Raw genomic sequence first — 14,192 nt, 5'->3', positions numbered from 1 at the left:
TGTGTATTGAGGGATAGCTGCTGTCTAGAGCTCATTCCCCCTCACTCTGTCTTCCACAGGGGGAAGGGGAGGTGGAGATGGGAGAGGAGACCCAGGAAGACGAATCTGGCCTCCTGACCATCCATGATGTGACACGAGCTCATGCTGGTTTGTACCAGTGCATGGCTGATAATGGCATAGCCCCTCCTGCTACTGTGGATGTGCAGCTGGTGGTGCAATGTGAGTTTGTAGGAGTTATACTAAAGGCTGTGTAACAAATCAACATAGTTTCAGTCACATCACCCATAAGGTTCTGAAGAAGTGTTTTGAAGCCCAACAGTGGAGATCGCCATGATGGAAATGCTATCTCAATCTATCTTTTGATCAATCTAAGAACAAACAAAGAGGTGTACTAAAGGCAGGTAGGCCCTTACACCCTCATCTCCACTTACATATGTGACGGACAAGAACATGATAATGGGATAAAGGGGAGAGCTTTCTGGGGCCCTGCCAAACGGGAGCCCGTGGAAGTCAGCAAAATCATGGTCCATTGTAAAGTTAAGGTGTAATAACCATATTCTGTTTTAAACCTCAATAATAACCACTCTTATCAAAGAAACATTTTCTTATGCTGTACTATGTAAACATCTTCAAAATATAAACCACTTTTCTTAGAAACAGAATTAATGGGTTACAGCAGCAAAAATTGGTTAATGGAGGCAAAAACAGGCAGAAAAAGTGTTGAAAGTTGAAAATGGGTAAACATAGGCAACAATAAGCAAAGAGTAGCAAAAATGGGTTAACAGTGGCAACACAGGCAGAAAAAAGCGGTGGAAAGGGTTTGAAATATGGCAAAATGGCAAAAGAGTGGTAAAATGGGTGTAACAGGTGGCAAAAGGAGCAAAAATGGGCAGAAAAGGTAGTGAAATGGTATTTTAAAGTGGCAAAATTGTGTTTGATAGTTTGAAGTAGCACAAAAGGGGGAGGATGTGTGCAAATGGGTTAAAATGAGGTTAAAATTAAATAAAAAGAGGTTGAATGGGTTAAAAGTGCCAAATAAATGATTTCAACATCAGAATCAATGTATACTTGAACACATTTTTCAGCTCTCAAATGAAGAAGCCAGGGCACTAGCACCAATGCTACTGATCCAACACACACACACTGATAACATTGATAAATCAGTACAGGGGAGGACCCATTCTCTGGGTTTGTTAGGGGCCCAGCCAACTCTGTGGGCAGGCCTTGTGAAAGATGTCCATGTATCTGTAAATAAGATACTAACGATGCCTCCAAGTGTCCAACTCATGAAAGTTCACTTCTTTAGGTATAGACAGAAACCTGATAGAAACTACCTTTATGGGGAGAGTGTAATATTATGCTTTTTTTTACCATTTGGAGAATTACTGAGACAAAAGCAGCACTAATATTTCATGGTAAGAAATAAGTGAATTAGTTGGCCTGCCAGGATCATAGCAGATGTATAGAAATGTCAGAAAAAAGTTTTTCAGCCATTTAAATGTTGTTTGCATGTTAGCTAACCTGTTCTTATCTTAATATGCTTTCAAATTTTTACTTGAATTTACAGTAGTGTGCAAAGCTTTAAGGCATGTTTAGGCCAAAAATTGAGGCCAAAGTAAGGCTTGTAATGGCAATAAGCCCTCTTAAGGGCATTCACAGGCAGGAAGGAGGAATTACACAACCCCTGTTATGCTTTGGATGTCCTTGCACATTACCAGGGGCATAGGCAAATAATATGTCGAAAAAAAGGAAAAAATGGTGAGTAAGCATGGCTAGGGTACTGTCCGGGTGAGTAGTAGGGTTGACATGAGCCCCTGGTTGTGCTCTGGATGTCCCAAGGTCCTGAAAACCACTAGCAGTGTCCAGGCGTATCACCAGGGGTGAAAAGGCCTGGAAAAAAGAGATGCTGCTAAGTTTGACCTTGGCTGCCAAGCAACAAACGTGTTGACATGTGTCAAGCTTGAATCTTCCCCATACTCCCTCCTGCGTTTCAATTCATCTCAAAAGTTCAATTTTTTTTTTTAGCATACTCCCAGAACATTCTGTATGAAAATATTAAGGGGGAGGGAGCTTTCCAGATCCATCGGATATCACTAAGATTCCCTGAGGAATGACTGAACTTCTGGTTGACTTGTCTCCATAATCATGCGTTAAGTGGAAATGAAATGAGGGTCAACCTCCTGGTAAACATCTATGATGCATCAGCCTGTCTGCCAAATATGCTACACCCCTAGTTATGCAAATGTATGCATCCTACTTGACTTTATAGATTTAAAACAGTTGAGTTTAAACAATTGTAGGATGTAAACATGGTTATTTCTGCTGTAAAAACAGACGATTGGCATTAGTGTTAATGGTGATTCCTTGGCTTTTGCAGCCATTCTCAAATGGACATTCATGGATCTGCACTTTGTTAGAACTCCTGTAGAGGCTTCTGTTTTCACCACTGGAGGTTGATGCTTGATTTATACTTAGACATGCGTGGAGAGCTACCTGTGGGAGCATATTCTTGTTTATGTACTTGTCAATAAATACACATGTACTTTTACTGATGCATTGTGTCGACTTTCTGCATGAATAACCTCCTTGATCTTGTTTTGTGCAGTCAAACCAGAACTTCAGAAAGGAGCCCAATGGAGAAAGGTAGCAAGCAGAGGTGATGGCACCACCACAGCTGAACTAGTATGTCAGGCAGAAGGTATTCCAAGAGTCGACTTCTCTTGGGAGAAAAATGGTGCACGCATGGATTTTGCAAATCCCAGGTTAGAAAAAAATGCACTTTTCTATTCTTGATTCCCTTTTTTTCATCCTTTTCCACAATTAACTTCAGTGCTACTGTCAGCATTTGGTTTCAGATTGATGAATCCTCACAATTAAATTAGGTTTTACTCCAATATAATGTATTCTGTTGCCATTTCCTGCTATTTCACCATTAAATCCAGATTTAGTGCATTTTATTCCCTGCTTCTCACTATGCAAATACCTGTTTAATGCTTCTTTGATGTGTGAAATTGGGTGACTTAGTGCAATCTGCAGGACATCACAATCCTTGCAGTCTCCTTGCCGAGGATTTATCTTTCTCTTTCTGTGTGTGTTTGTGTGTGTGTGTATGTGTGTGCGGGGGTGTGTTTGTATGTGCGTACGTGCATGCTGCAGGTATGAGGAGCTGACTGTGAGGGAGGGCTCCTTCCACACCAGCACTGTTCGGGTAGTGAATGTGAGTGCAGCTCTGGACTATGCTGTCTTTAGTTGCACTGCTCACAACTCACTCGGGGAAGACAAGCTTGACATCCAGCTCGTCAGCACAAGTACTGCACTGTTTGTATTCATTTTGTGTATGATTGTATGTATCTGGGGAGGTTCTGACATTATTTGCCCACTCCTGTTAAAAATTGCACATGTCTGAAACTTGAAGGGCCAGTTTTTTGTCATTAGTTGCAGAACTCAATTCTAAAGTTTAGCCTCATCAATAAAACACCAAATGTAGTTTTCTGGGATAACATCATTTTTATTCAGTCATTTGTCATATTTAGTCATTTATAAATAATCTTCTATTTGTGCCCTAAAATGGCACAAACATCAAGATAATGTTCTGTGAGGAAGATATGTCTTGAAGTCCCATTTCTGCAAGGCCATGCAGAGACTTCCTTCTTTTTTATGTGTTTTGTCAGACTGCCATGCAGAAAAGTGGCCATTCATCATACCAGAATACTGACAAGTTTTGGTGATACATTGGACGTTAGTTTTCAATCTCAGCCATAGAGTGTCAGCGTTTACCCTCTCCCTCTTTAACGGTATCACAGCTTCTGATATGTTGCTGAAAACAATGCCTGCATGGAGGCAGGCAATCCAGCGCCTGAAGCCCAGCAAGATTCTTGGCAGAGAAGATGCACAAGCCCAGGATCCTGTCCAGTACTTTATCCTGCAAAGTTTACCATTGTGTTGTGTGTGATGTTGGGATGGATGTTGAGATGGTCAGACTCTTATTCGTGGTTGCATATGAAGCTGATGTTTAGCCAATTGCATCTCTTACATGTGCATGCTTTGATGTTTAATTTAAAAACCTTTGATTGTGGCAAAGTGGACTCAAGGGAGCAGTTTAGGGGGACACGGTATTATTGGTATGATACCAGTCTCTGCAGATATGAACATTTCTGCCGATATTTAAAGGTCACATATTTTACCCCTCTAAGACAAGTTTATATTGCTCTCAGAGGTCCCCAAAACATGCCTGTGAAGTCTGTTGCAGAAAAAAAACACTACAGAATTGGATTTTTGCATGACTTAAAAACTTTCTGTGTCAGCCCTGCTCAGAACGAGCTGTTTCTGTGTCTGTAGCTTTAAATGTTAAGTAGCTGTCTGACTCTGCCCCTGACTACACCCCTCTCAGGAAATGGATTTGGCTTAATGGATGTGGCTCTCCTGATTCCAGCTGAGAGGAGGATCAGGAGAGGAGGGCCGTACTTATTCCAAGTGGGGAGGACCAACCAAACCTGGGGGCGGTACTAACTCCCTACATGACATCATGGGGGGGAAATCTTAGAATTGCTTGTTTCAGCACACATTTTCTGATTCTTGGAGGGAATGTGGACAGGCCAGGGGCACATATTTTGCTAGAAAAGCTTGAAAAAGTGTACTTTGCATGATATGTGACCTTTAAGCCGTAAATATTGGCAGCATAAAACATGTATCCAAGTCTTCATCAAGGGGGCAACTGGGCTTGACTGAGGTTTTTGAAGACGTTTCATCTCTCTTCCAAAAGTCTTCTTCAGCTGTAAAGTGACTGGGGCCAGAGATAGAATTTATAGCCTGTGTGGGCCATCCATATGCTAAAGATCAGGTGGTCATCTGAGAGTCGTTCACAGCTGAGACATCTGGGTCATCTGAGAGTCGACGACACCTGAAAGTTGTTTCTAGCTCTGGTCCCAGTCACTTTATGTCCTGGATGAATGAGATCCTACATGGACAAAAAATAAAACAGCCTTTAATATCTTTAAAATGTACAACTGTATCATCATATATAGCAGTGATTCCCAATCTTTTTCCTTATGCCCCCCTGCACTTATATCTAAGAAAAGCTAAGCTCCCTTGTAGGACCCTCTTGGAAAAAGAACACATCAATTTTAATTGTTTTCATTGACAAAATTGTAATCGGCCTACACTACATACACGTGTACTATATAAACTATCCATTATTACAATGGAGTTTAAGGGCCATTTTTTAAAGGAAAATTATAGGGGATCTGTTTATTTTCAACAAATAAGGTTAAATTCTTAAGATTAAAAAGCCATCTATTTACAAAAAAAAAGTTGTAAACATACATGGACCAAAGCTTCAAATTTTGAGACGATCAAATAGAAAAACTCAAAAATCCAACTGCTGTTTTTTGTTTGGTATCTTGTTAACTTTTGACTTGACACTGTTGTAAATTAAAAAAAACATTACATTTTTTAGTTTCTAATGTCAAAATTTATGGCAGTTTAAATGTAGTTTTTTTTTTTTTTTAATTTCCAACTTTTTAAACTAAAAAATTCTGAGTTTGTTTTCTTGTAAATAAGCAAATTTATAATCTCCAAAAAAAAAAAATAAATAAATAAATCAGACTGTTTTGCTAAAAAAATTAATGGGTTATCCTTATTTACTTATTTTATCTTTTCGGTTTGCCCTAACATGTTGTTAGATGTTACTAATCATCATTTTTTGAAAATATATGCCCTACTAATTTTGATAACATCATAGCATGCCTCCTACAGAGTGTGCGTTTTTTTGTAATCTTACACGTTTATGGCATGCTATACTGTGTGACACAAATCTCATACAACATCTAGTTTGATGTGTGCAGACTGAACGATGACAACTCCAACTAAACGCCACTGAATCGTAGCTATGATGTATGCCGATATCCAAGAAATAAACATCAAAAGTGTATGCCGTATCAGTGTGCATCATCCACCTACACTGCCAGTGCCATGGTAAATAATAGAGCAGAGCGTCATCTCTTGCTGCATTCCTATTGGTCGGTTAGTCGACATAGGTTGTAGCAGCAGTCACATTGTGAGATGGTCGTCCTTAATTTTCTGACACTGTCAAAATTTTATCCCAGGATTTCTTAATCTCAGTGAGGCTTTCCTGGTTAGATAAATCTAAATAACAATAATAATCAAATAATCTTTGGTCACAAGACCATGTCAACCTGTCAACCTGTCTCAAAGTGCGATGTAGGACCACCTTTTAGAGCCATGACTAAAGATATCTCCACAAGTGGTCATCTTTCCTCTGGGACAGCCTAAAATAGCACAGTGTATACGAGGCATAAGGGTGCCCAGATCCCAGGTAATATAGGTTGGTGCCTAGGGTGCCACTTACTTGATGGGGGCCAACCATGAGCCCTCAACATTTTGAATGAATCTCCAAGCATAACACAGCTACCAGACTGTCTGCTTCCCTATTCCTCTCTCATGTACACTTGACTCAGCTTCTCTTTGCCATGGAGACACTTGGTGTTTTTTAAAATAATGTTTGGAAATATCAGCATATTTGACATCAGCAAAAATCCAACATCCCTGCAGTGGTTAAACAGTGGTGAGGACTTATTCCCCCATCTTTATTAGTGACTCAAAGCCACATCATCGTCCTTTGTTATTTTCAAAATCACCACAGAAATATGCAAGAATGTACAAATTACAGCTTTCTTTCAGCATGACAAAGATGAAATAAAAGCTGATGAGAGAGGGCTGTTCCAAGGTAAAAACATTTTCAGTTGAATCAAATATTTCTAATTGGTATCTTGCAATCTCTTCTCTTATAATACCAAACCTCTTAACTTTTAAATCCATCTCTAGAGCTCAGTGGGTTTTTTTTTTTTTTTTTAGCCTCTTTATGCTCCTTGTTTGGCTAATCTTTAAATGGATTATATGACTGAGGGTTTTTTTTCCCACCGATCTACAAAGACACACCAAAGTCAAACTTCTCGCAATTAAAAACCAATAGTTTAAAGACTAAACATCAAGCTGAAAATAAGTGTGCATGTTCCTCAGTGTCTATCATTGCTCTATGTAAGTTAGAAACATAATAAACTTAAATTTTTTTACTTTAGCCCTGTGTTTCCTCAGCATCTGTTAGAGTCTTTCTACCCCTAGTGGTAAAAAAAACACCTAATGCAGCTTTAATTTTGTGGCAAATGATCAAAGTCAGTGGTTAGGGCACACAGCATGTAGGGATTATGCGTATCACGTACTTGGCAGTGGTGCACAAATTTTTCCTTTGGTTTAAATTTGGCAGCGTCTCAGAATAATTGTGTCTGTGGTGCTTTGTCCAAGGTTTTATCAGCCTTTTCCAGCAACATAACAATAGTGCTGGAGCGCCATTGAACATGCAGAAAACTGGAGAGAGTTGTTGCTCCTGAGTGCCGGCCCTTTAAGGAACTTATTCCAGTGCTCTATCTCTACCTTATCATTTAGCCCGTAGCACTACTTCACTTCTCCCTCAGATAATGCTGCAGTGATACGCTTTGCTCTCTCCGGCATGCTTAGACTTCTCTGCCTCCGAGTGTATCCTTCCACCGCTGCCACTGCTATCAACACACTCCTGCTCTCAGCAAAGGCCCACAGCCATCATTGGGCACATTTAATGTTTACTATAAAAACCATAAAATACAATCCAATATTGGCCCTGTTTTCCCCCAGTTGTTGTTTTTAGTGCTGTGAATATTCATAATTAATCTGACGCAGTGATAATAAATTTTATATGCTTCCTTATCATTTGAGAGCCCAAGAGGAAGAGAGAGGTTTTTTTTCTCAGTGTGGTGCTTTTTGGATTTGAAGGAGACGAGATCCAAATAAGGCTGACCTCTTCGCCCCCGAATCTTATGAGTGGAGCTGATAGTGGGAATTATTTACTCTGCAAACTGGGCTGCAGCCTGCAGCCTGGAGCCAAAGACAAGAAGAGCATCCCCTTCTCATGTTGCTCCTCAGCTATCTCTCTTCCTCCTCCTATTCCTCACTATCTCTCCCTCTGCCCCTAAAACCACCCTTCTTCTTTTTTTTTTTTTTTTCCATGCTCCAAATGCAAAATAATCCACTTTCCCTCTACTACCCTGAAGTGCCTCATGTCAGACTGAAGGCCTGGTTAGTCCGCTTTGATCTCAGTCCACAATATTGATAGTAATCAAGAGGCTTTATTGTACAACTTTGGTTGGCTAGATTGGACAAATTGCAACAATCAAGCCAGAGCTCTGCCCATGTTTTTTTGATCATTTCATACAAACAACAAAGCTCAACCTTCAGACAACACAAAGACTGATGCACTGTTAAAAAATGCAAAGCTGTTGCTGTCAAAATGATGTTCTGTGGAAGCTTCTGAAAAGAACTGTGAGAAAAGAAAAAAACAACAGGCTTCTGGGCTCAGCAGCAACTAAGGACCATGTTGAACATTTGTCTCTATGGTGTTTTGTATAATTGATCACCAGCTTTTATGATCATTTAATATCATTACATCTTCAAGACTTAAATACTTTCACACTTGAAAATATATAACAACAGTGCCACAGCCTTAGACTATGAGGTACATCTTTTAAATTATTCACATCTTTTGCTCTGAGTTCAACAGTAAATACGTGTCCTTCTGATACACACATCTCATGAGAATAATTGTGTTTACAAACTCAGCTGTATGATCAATGGGAAAGTAAGAATATCTTCAGTCGTTTTACATCTTCTTCTATTTCTATCGAGGAGTACATCAGCTCTGCACTTACTCTTAGCAATATCATTTTATCTATTTATAACACCTGCAAAGCAGAGGCTTTAGGGGAGAACTGATCCTATAGGCCAACAGGGCCTTATTTGTTATTTCTAACTCTACTATCTCCTTTTCTTAACACCTGAAGCCTTTTCAAATAGCCAACTTTCAAGAGACAGACAATCTATTTTTCTTCATACCTATTTCTTCTTTTGCTAGTACATTCACTTTTCCACTCTCCTTTTTTTCACCCGTAGGCCACCCAGATCCTCCCTCATCGTTTCGGCAATTTGGTGTCACCCATGACTCGGTCACTCTGGAGTGGATCCCTGGCTTCAATGGTGGTCTGTGGCAAAGATATCGAATAAGGTGTGATTTCATGAGGGACTGTAGGTTTGAAAATATTTCTGCTGCTTTTGCACTTGTACAAAACTCCTAAACACTCCAGAAGTTTTTGAAGAAAGCTACAAATGCAAGCAGCTACAGTGCCAAGAAAAAGTACCCCTTGGATGTTTTACCTGTGTATTGATTTTCTAAATAAATCATTGTCAATATAATTTGGCTTTTTTGAAAAAAAAAAAAACATTTTTTTTTTTGAATGTCAAAGTGAAAACAGATTTCTACAAAAAAATGTCAATTAAATAAAAACATGCAATTTGAAATAAGTGACTGCATAAATATTCACTCCCTTCAAATCAGTATCTAGTAGATGCACATTTGGCTGCAATCACAGAACTAAGTTTGTGTGGATAGGTCTCAATCAGGCTTGCACATCTGGACACTGCAATTTATTCCATTCGTTTTTGCAAAACTGCTCAAGCTCTGTCAGGTTACACAAGGATCTGGCTTGAACAGCCCTTTTCAAGTCCAGCAACACTCGGCAGCTCCAGAACATTCACCTTCTTGTCTTTGAACCATTTCTTCTAACTTTGATTGTATGTTCAGATCATCGTCCTGCTGCAAAATAAATCTTCTTTTGCAGACTAAATCAGATTTTCCCTCAGGATTTTATTTTGCCACATACATTTTACCCTCTACCTTTAGAAGCTTTCCAGGACAGCTAATGAGAAGCATCCCCACAGCATGATGCTGCCACAGTGGGGATGGTGAGTTTGTGGTGATGTGCAGCCATCTTGTCTGATGGCTGAAGAGGCATCATTTTGGTTGCATCAGATCAAAGAACTGTCTTCCACTTTAGCATGGAGTCTCCCACATGCCTACTCACAAACTCTAGTCAAGATTTAATCTGAGTTTTCTTCAACAGTGGCTTTCTCTTTGCCACTCTCCCATAAAGTTTTGACTGGTGAAGAACCTTGGCAACAGATGTTTGCAGAGTCTCTACCATCTAAGCCACTGAAGCTTGTAACTCCTTCAGAGTAGTCATAGGTGTCCTGGTGTCCTCTCTCACTACTTTCATGTTTACTCAGTGTGTGAGGATGGCATGATCTAGGCAGATTTACATATGTGCCATATTCTCTCTGTTGAATTACCTCAGTCAGTTGAAAGGGGGTGAATATGTATGCATCACTTAGTTTACATTACATACTTATGTTTAATTGACATTCATTTGTAGAAATCTGTTTTCACTGTAATTTTAAATAGTTTTGGGGGGGTATTTTTATTACTTTAAAAAAGCCAAATTATATTGACCATGACTGATTTATTAAATCAGAAATAAGGTTAAAATCCCCAGGGGTGAATACTTTTATAGGCACTGTAAAATTTTCACTTGGACTTTATCTGGAGTTTCTCCTGCCAGCTCCCCTGTACAATTTCCATGTGAAGTCCTACGACACCAGTTTGAAAACAGAGCAGAACATAATCAGGAGAATTTAGCGATAGTGAGTGGAAGAAGGTGCTGACATTTATTCCCTGTGATCAGAGCATGACTACAGACAGTGAGAGTGTAACCCCTGGATTTCTGTGCACTTTATGGACTAGCCATCTAGAATTTGGGCTAATGCCAATATTTTCTCAGTGATGTGTCTTGATTCTAGAGGGGTTATTGAATAAGTCAGAAACTTTTTAGATCAGCCTTACTTGTTCAATTAAAAGTTTTTCTCCCATTATCCCTTGGGAGTGGGAATTGAAGAGTTTAATGACAGAATTGATATCTAATGTTTACACAACATCACAAGGCCTAAAGAAGCTGATGTGGGGTATTAAAAACCAAAGGACAGAGAAAAAGAAGAATGCTATGTTAGCCGAATCTGAGAAAGTGCAAAAATAACAGATTTATTGGTGAAATATGTCATTGTTGTGGCTGTTAGGGTAGGCACTGTAAAGGCACTGTTAAAGATGGCATTTCACCTCAAAGATCGTAACTAGCGGGGATTATTCCCTCTTTTCTATCATGTGCTTAGCACTTTGCAGAAAGACTACAGCAGCACATAATTTTTTTTCAAGATCTTGTGACCTTCTGTAACATGCACAGTGCTTTTTCATGTTTTTGATGAAAGTTTGTTCTATTATGAATTCACCTTAAAAAAATATAATTGAGGGTCAATACTCAACTTTCCTACCTGTGTGATTATGCTGAATGTTTCCTTAATGGGACCATAACATACTGTGTATCATAGTGATCCCTACAGTTGTGTTAATTCATTGTCAGCGTACATCAACCATATATTTCATTTGATTTATAGTCTTTGTTTAGCATATTTACTTTTTATGTTAATAGTTGGCTTTGTTCTGGTTTTGAAAAATAATGCTAAAATTCTAGGGCCTTTTTCTGACCCCAGTCCATCACAGAGATTATGTTTTCTGTTTGCTATTATGTGTGTTCCTCTCCACTCCTCTGTTATTGTTATTCTGTCCCTCTTCACAAACCGTTTTTAGAAAGGCAAATATTCCCATGGTAACATTGTATAGCAGACTCTGTTGGTCTGTCGGCCACTTCCGGGTCCTTTGTGACCCACTGCCTCCCCTCCTGTTGGACAGGAATAGTTTCCTGCTATGAGGGATGTGTGTGAACAACCAGATTTGGAGGATTTCCAAGAAATTCATGGGCAGTCCACCTAAAATTCTCTAGAAATGTTACGGAGAGCATATGTAAAAATGACAATGTGAAAATAGCAGAAGAAGCAACAGAATCCAGCTTTACGATGTCTTTAAAACAGAGCTATGTATTAGTGACTGTACTGACAGATTTACAGGTAAATACAGTGTTTTCAGAAAATATTCAGACCCCCTTTACTTTTTTCAATTTTGTTATGCAGCAGTCAAAAAAACATTTTTATTCTCATTAATTTACACTCAGTGCCCCATCATGACAAAGCGAAAACAGAGATTTAAAAAGGCTTGCAAATATCTAAAAAATGTAAAACTGAAATATTATATTTGCATAAATATTCAGAGCTTTTACAGAACACTTGAAATTCAGCTCAGGTTCCTCCCATTTCTCTGATCTTTGCTGAGATGTTTCTGCATCCACCTGTGGTAAACTGAATCTACTGGGCATGATTTGGAAAGGTAGACACCTCTCTATAGAAGGCCTCACAGCTGACAATGCATATCAGTACAAAAACCAAGCCATGAGGTCAAAGGAATGCCTGCAGAACTCAGAGACAGGATTGTCGCAGGGCACAGATCTGGGGAAGACTATGAAAAAAATTCTGCTGCACTGAATGTTCCCAAGAGCACAGTGGTCTCCATAATTCTCAAGTGGAAGATGTTTTGCCTAACCAGGACTTTCCCAAGAGATGGTCACCCAGCCAACCAGAGCAATCTGGGGAGAGGGGCCTTTAGTTACAGGGGTGACCAAGAACCGAATGGTCACTCTGAGCTCCAGAGATCCTGTATGGAGGTGGGAAAAACTTGGCTTTTTCTGTGGAGTTTTTTTTTTTTTTTTTTTTTTTTTTTTTTAACAAACTCCAAGTGGGCTTTCATGTGTTTTGCACTGAGGAGAGACTCCGTTTAGCCACTCTACCATCAGTCCACATTGGCGGGGAGCTGCAGTGATGGTTGTCTTTCTGGACCATCTCCACACAGGAGCTCTGGAGCTCAGTCAGCTTGCATCAACCATGCATTTCATTTGATTTATACATCCTTTGTTTTGAATTTGATCTATTTTATGTTTATATATTCTATCTTCAGATGGCATCTCAAGAAAGACAAATATTCCCATGATAGCATGGCAGCAGACTTCTTATGGGTACTTTTTTGCAAACTTTAAGTAGGTTTAGAGTAGCCATAAGCCCATATTGGTGGAGGGCTGCGGTGATGGTTGCCCTTGAATTTTTTACCAACTCCACACAGGATCTCTGGAGCTCAGAGTGACCATCAGGTTCTTTGTCACCTCTTTTGCTGAAGACCTTCTTCTCTGATTGCTCAGTTTGTCCTAGCAATGAGCTCTTGGAAGAGTTCTGGCTGTGCCAGACGTCTTCCATTTAAGAATTATAGAGGCCACTGTGGTCTTGGGAAACCTGGGAACCAACAATTTTGTCTCCGAGCTCATCGTCAGCACATTTTTTTTCAACTGTAGCATTAGGCTGCACCATGAGAAAGCTGAAAAACGTGAAGCGGTTCTGAATGCACTGCACATTATTGAAAGTATTTATCTGCAGAAAAGTGACGAAGAACATGCAGCTCTACTACATGCACAACAGCTGCACTGGTTGTGTGGTGCAGATGTCATCATTCTCACCTCTTTTTGCTTATTGTGATTTTTTCAGAATCCTGTTACTTTCACACATCAGTTCACCCTGACATCAAGGAGAAAAGTTTATTCCATGTGTGAAAACACTCATGATACCATGTGATAATAAAAGACTTAACAGAATATGTCTTCACTTACAGATACCGTTGGGATAAGTCTGCCAGTTTCCTCTACATGGATGTCTTTCCTCCCAGTGCTACCACCTTCACTGTCACCAACCTGCAGCCTGTCACCATGTATAACTTCTCTGTCAATGCCCTCAATGCAATGGGGGAGAGTTCCTATGCTGACAACAATGCAGTTCTGACCATCACCACCAAGGGTCGGTTTGGAGCAACCTTAGCTTGACATTGAAAGGACTCTACTGTGTAAACATCACATCCTGTAGAATAAATTTAGCATTAAGCTCAGAAAGTTTTCTCTCTTTTTCCTCACAGAGAGGCCAGAAGAAGAAAAAGTCCCAGCAGACGATGACTCAGTCTCACAGAGTAAGTCTTTTTATCACAACTCCCTGAAAAAGCTCTTAAGGGCAGTTGGAAATTGCTGTTTGCACAGCAGCTAGCTTCATTTGGCTAAATCATGTTAATGTATGCACCTCCAAGGCTGTTAATGTTTGCTCTATGAGAGTAGTGGTTGTCATGGCAGCCACCCCATACTTTTTCCCCTCTGCTAGTCTTTAATCAATAAAGACAATTGAGAGAGCAGTTGGGTCTGTCTCAGTCAGTTTTTATCTTTCCCAATTTCCATATTACTTCGTCTTTAGCTTTCATTTGTATGCATTGAGCCGATGTCTCT

At 39.7% G+C, this 14,192-nt stretch overlaps 1 protein-coding gene across 1 annotated transcript in view; it reads left to right on the top strand.

Annotated features, from left to right (window-relative positions):
* The window catches only part of nphs1 (NPHS1 adhesion molecule, nephrin), a 65,489-nt gene that overhangs the window by 35,750 nt on the left and 15,547 nt on the right, over positions 1–14,192 (top strand). Inside the window, exons 18-23 of the mRNA XM_041793329.1 lie at positions 60–219; positions 2,606–2,762; positions 3,157–3,308; positions 8,998–9,109; positions 13,538–13,719; positions 13,835–13,885. Coding sequence (XP_041649263.1) covers positions 60–219; positions 2,606–2,762; positions 3,157–3,308; positions 8,998–9,109; positions 13,538–13,719; positions 13,835–13,885 — 814 coding nt within the window. The remainder of the gene's footprint in view (positions 1–59; positions 220–2,605; positions 2,763–3,156; positions 3,309–8,997; positions 9,110–13,537; positions 13,720–13,834; positions 13,886–14,192) is intronic.

This window comes from Cheilinus undulatus, linkage group 8 (assembly GCF_018320785.1).
Source record: "Cheilinus undulatus linkage group 8, ASM1832078v1, whole genome shotgun sequence".
NCBI classification, from domain to species: Eukaryota; Metazoa; Chordata; class Actinopteri; order Labriformes; family Labridae; genus Cheilinus; species Cheilinus undulatus.
This window is presented reverse-complemented; position numbering and strand designations above follow the sequence as displayed.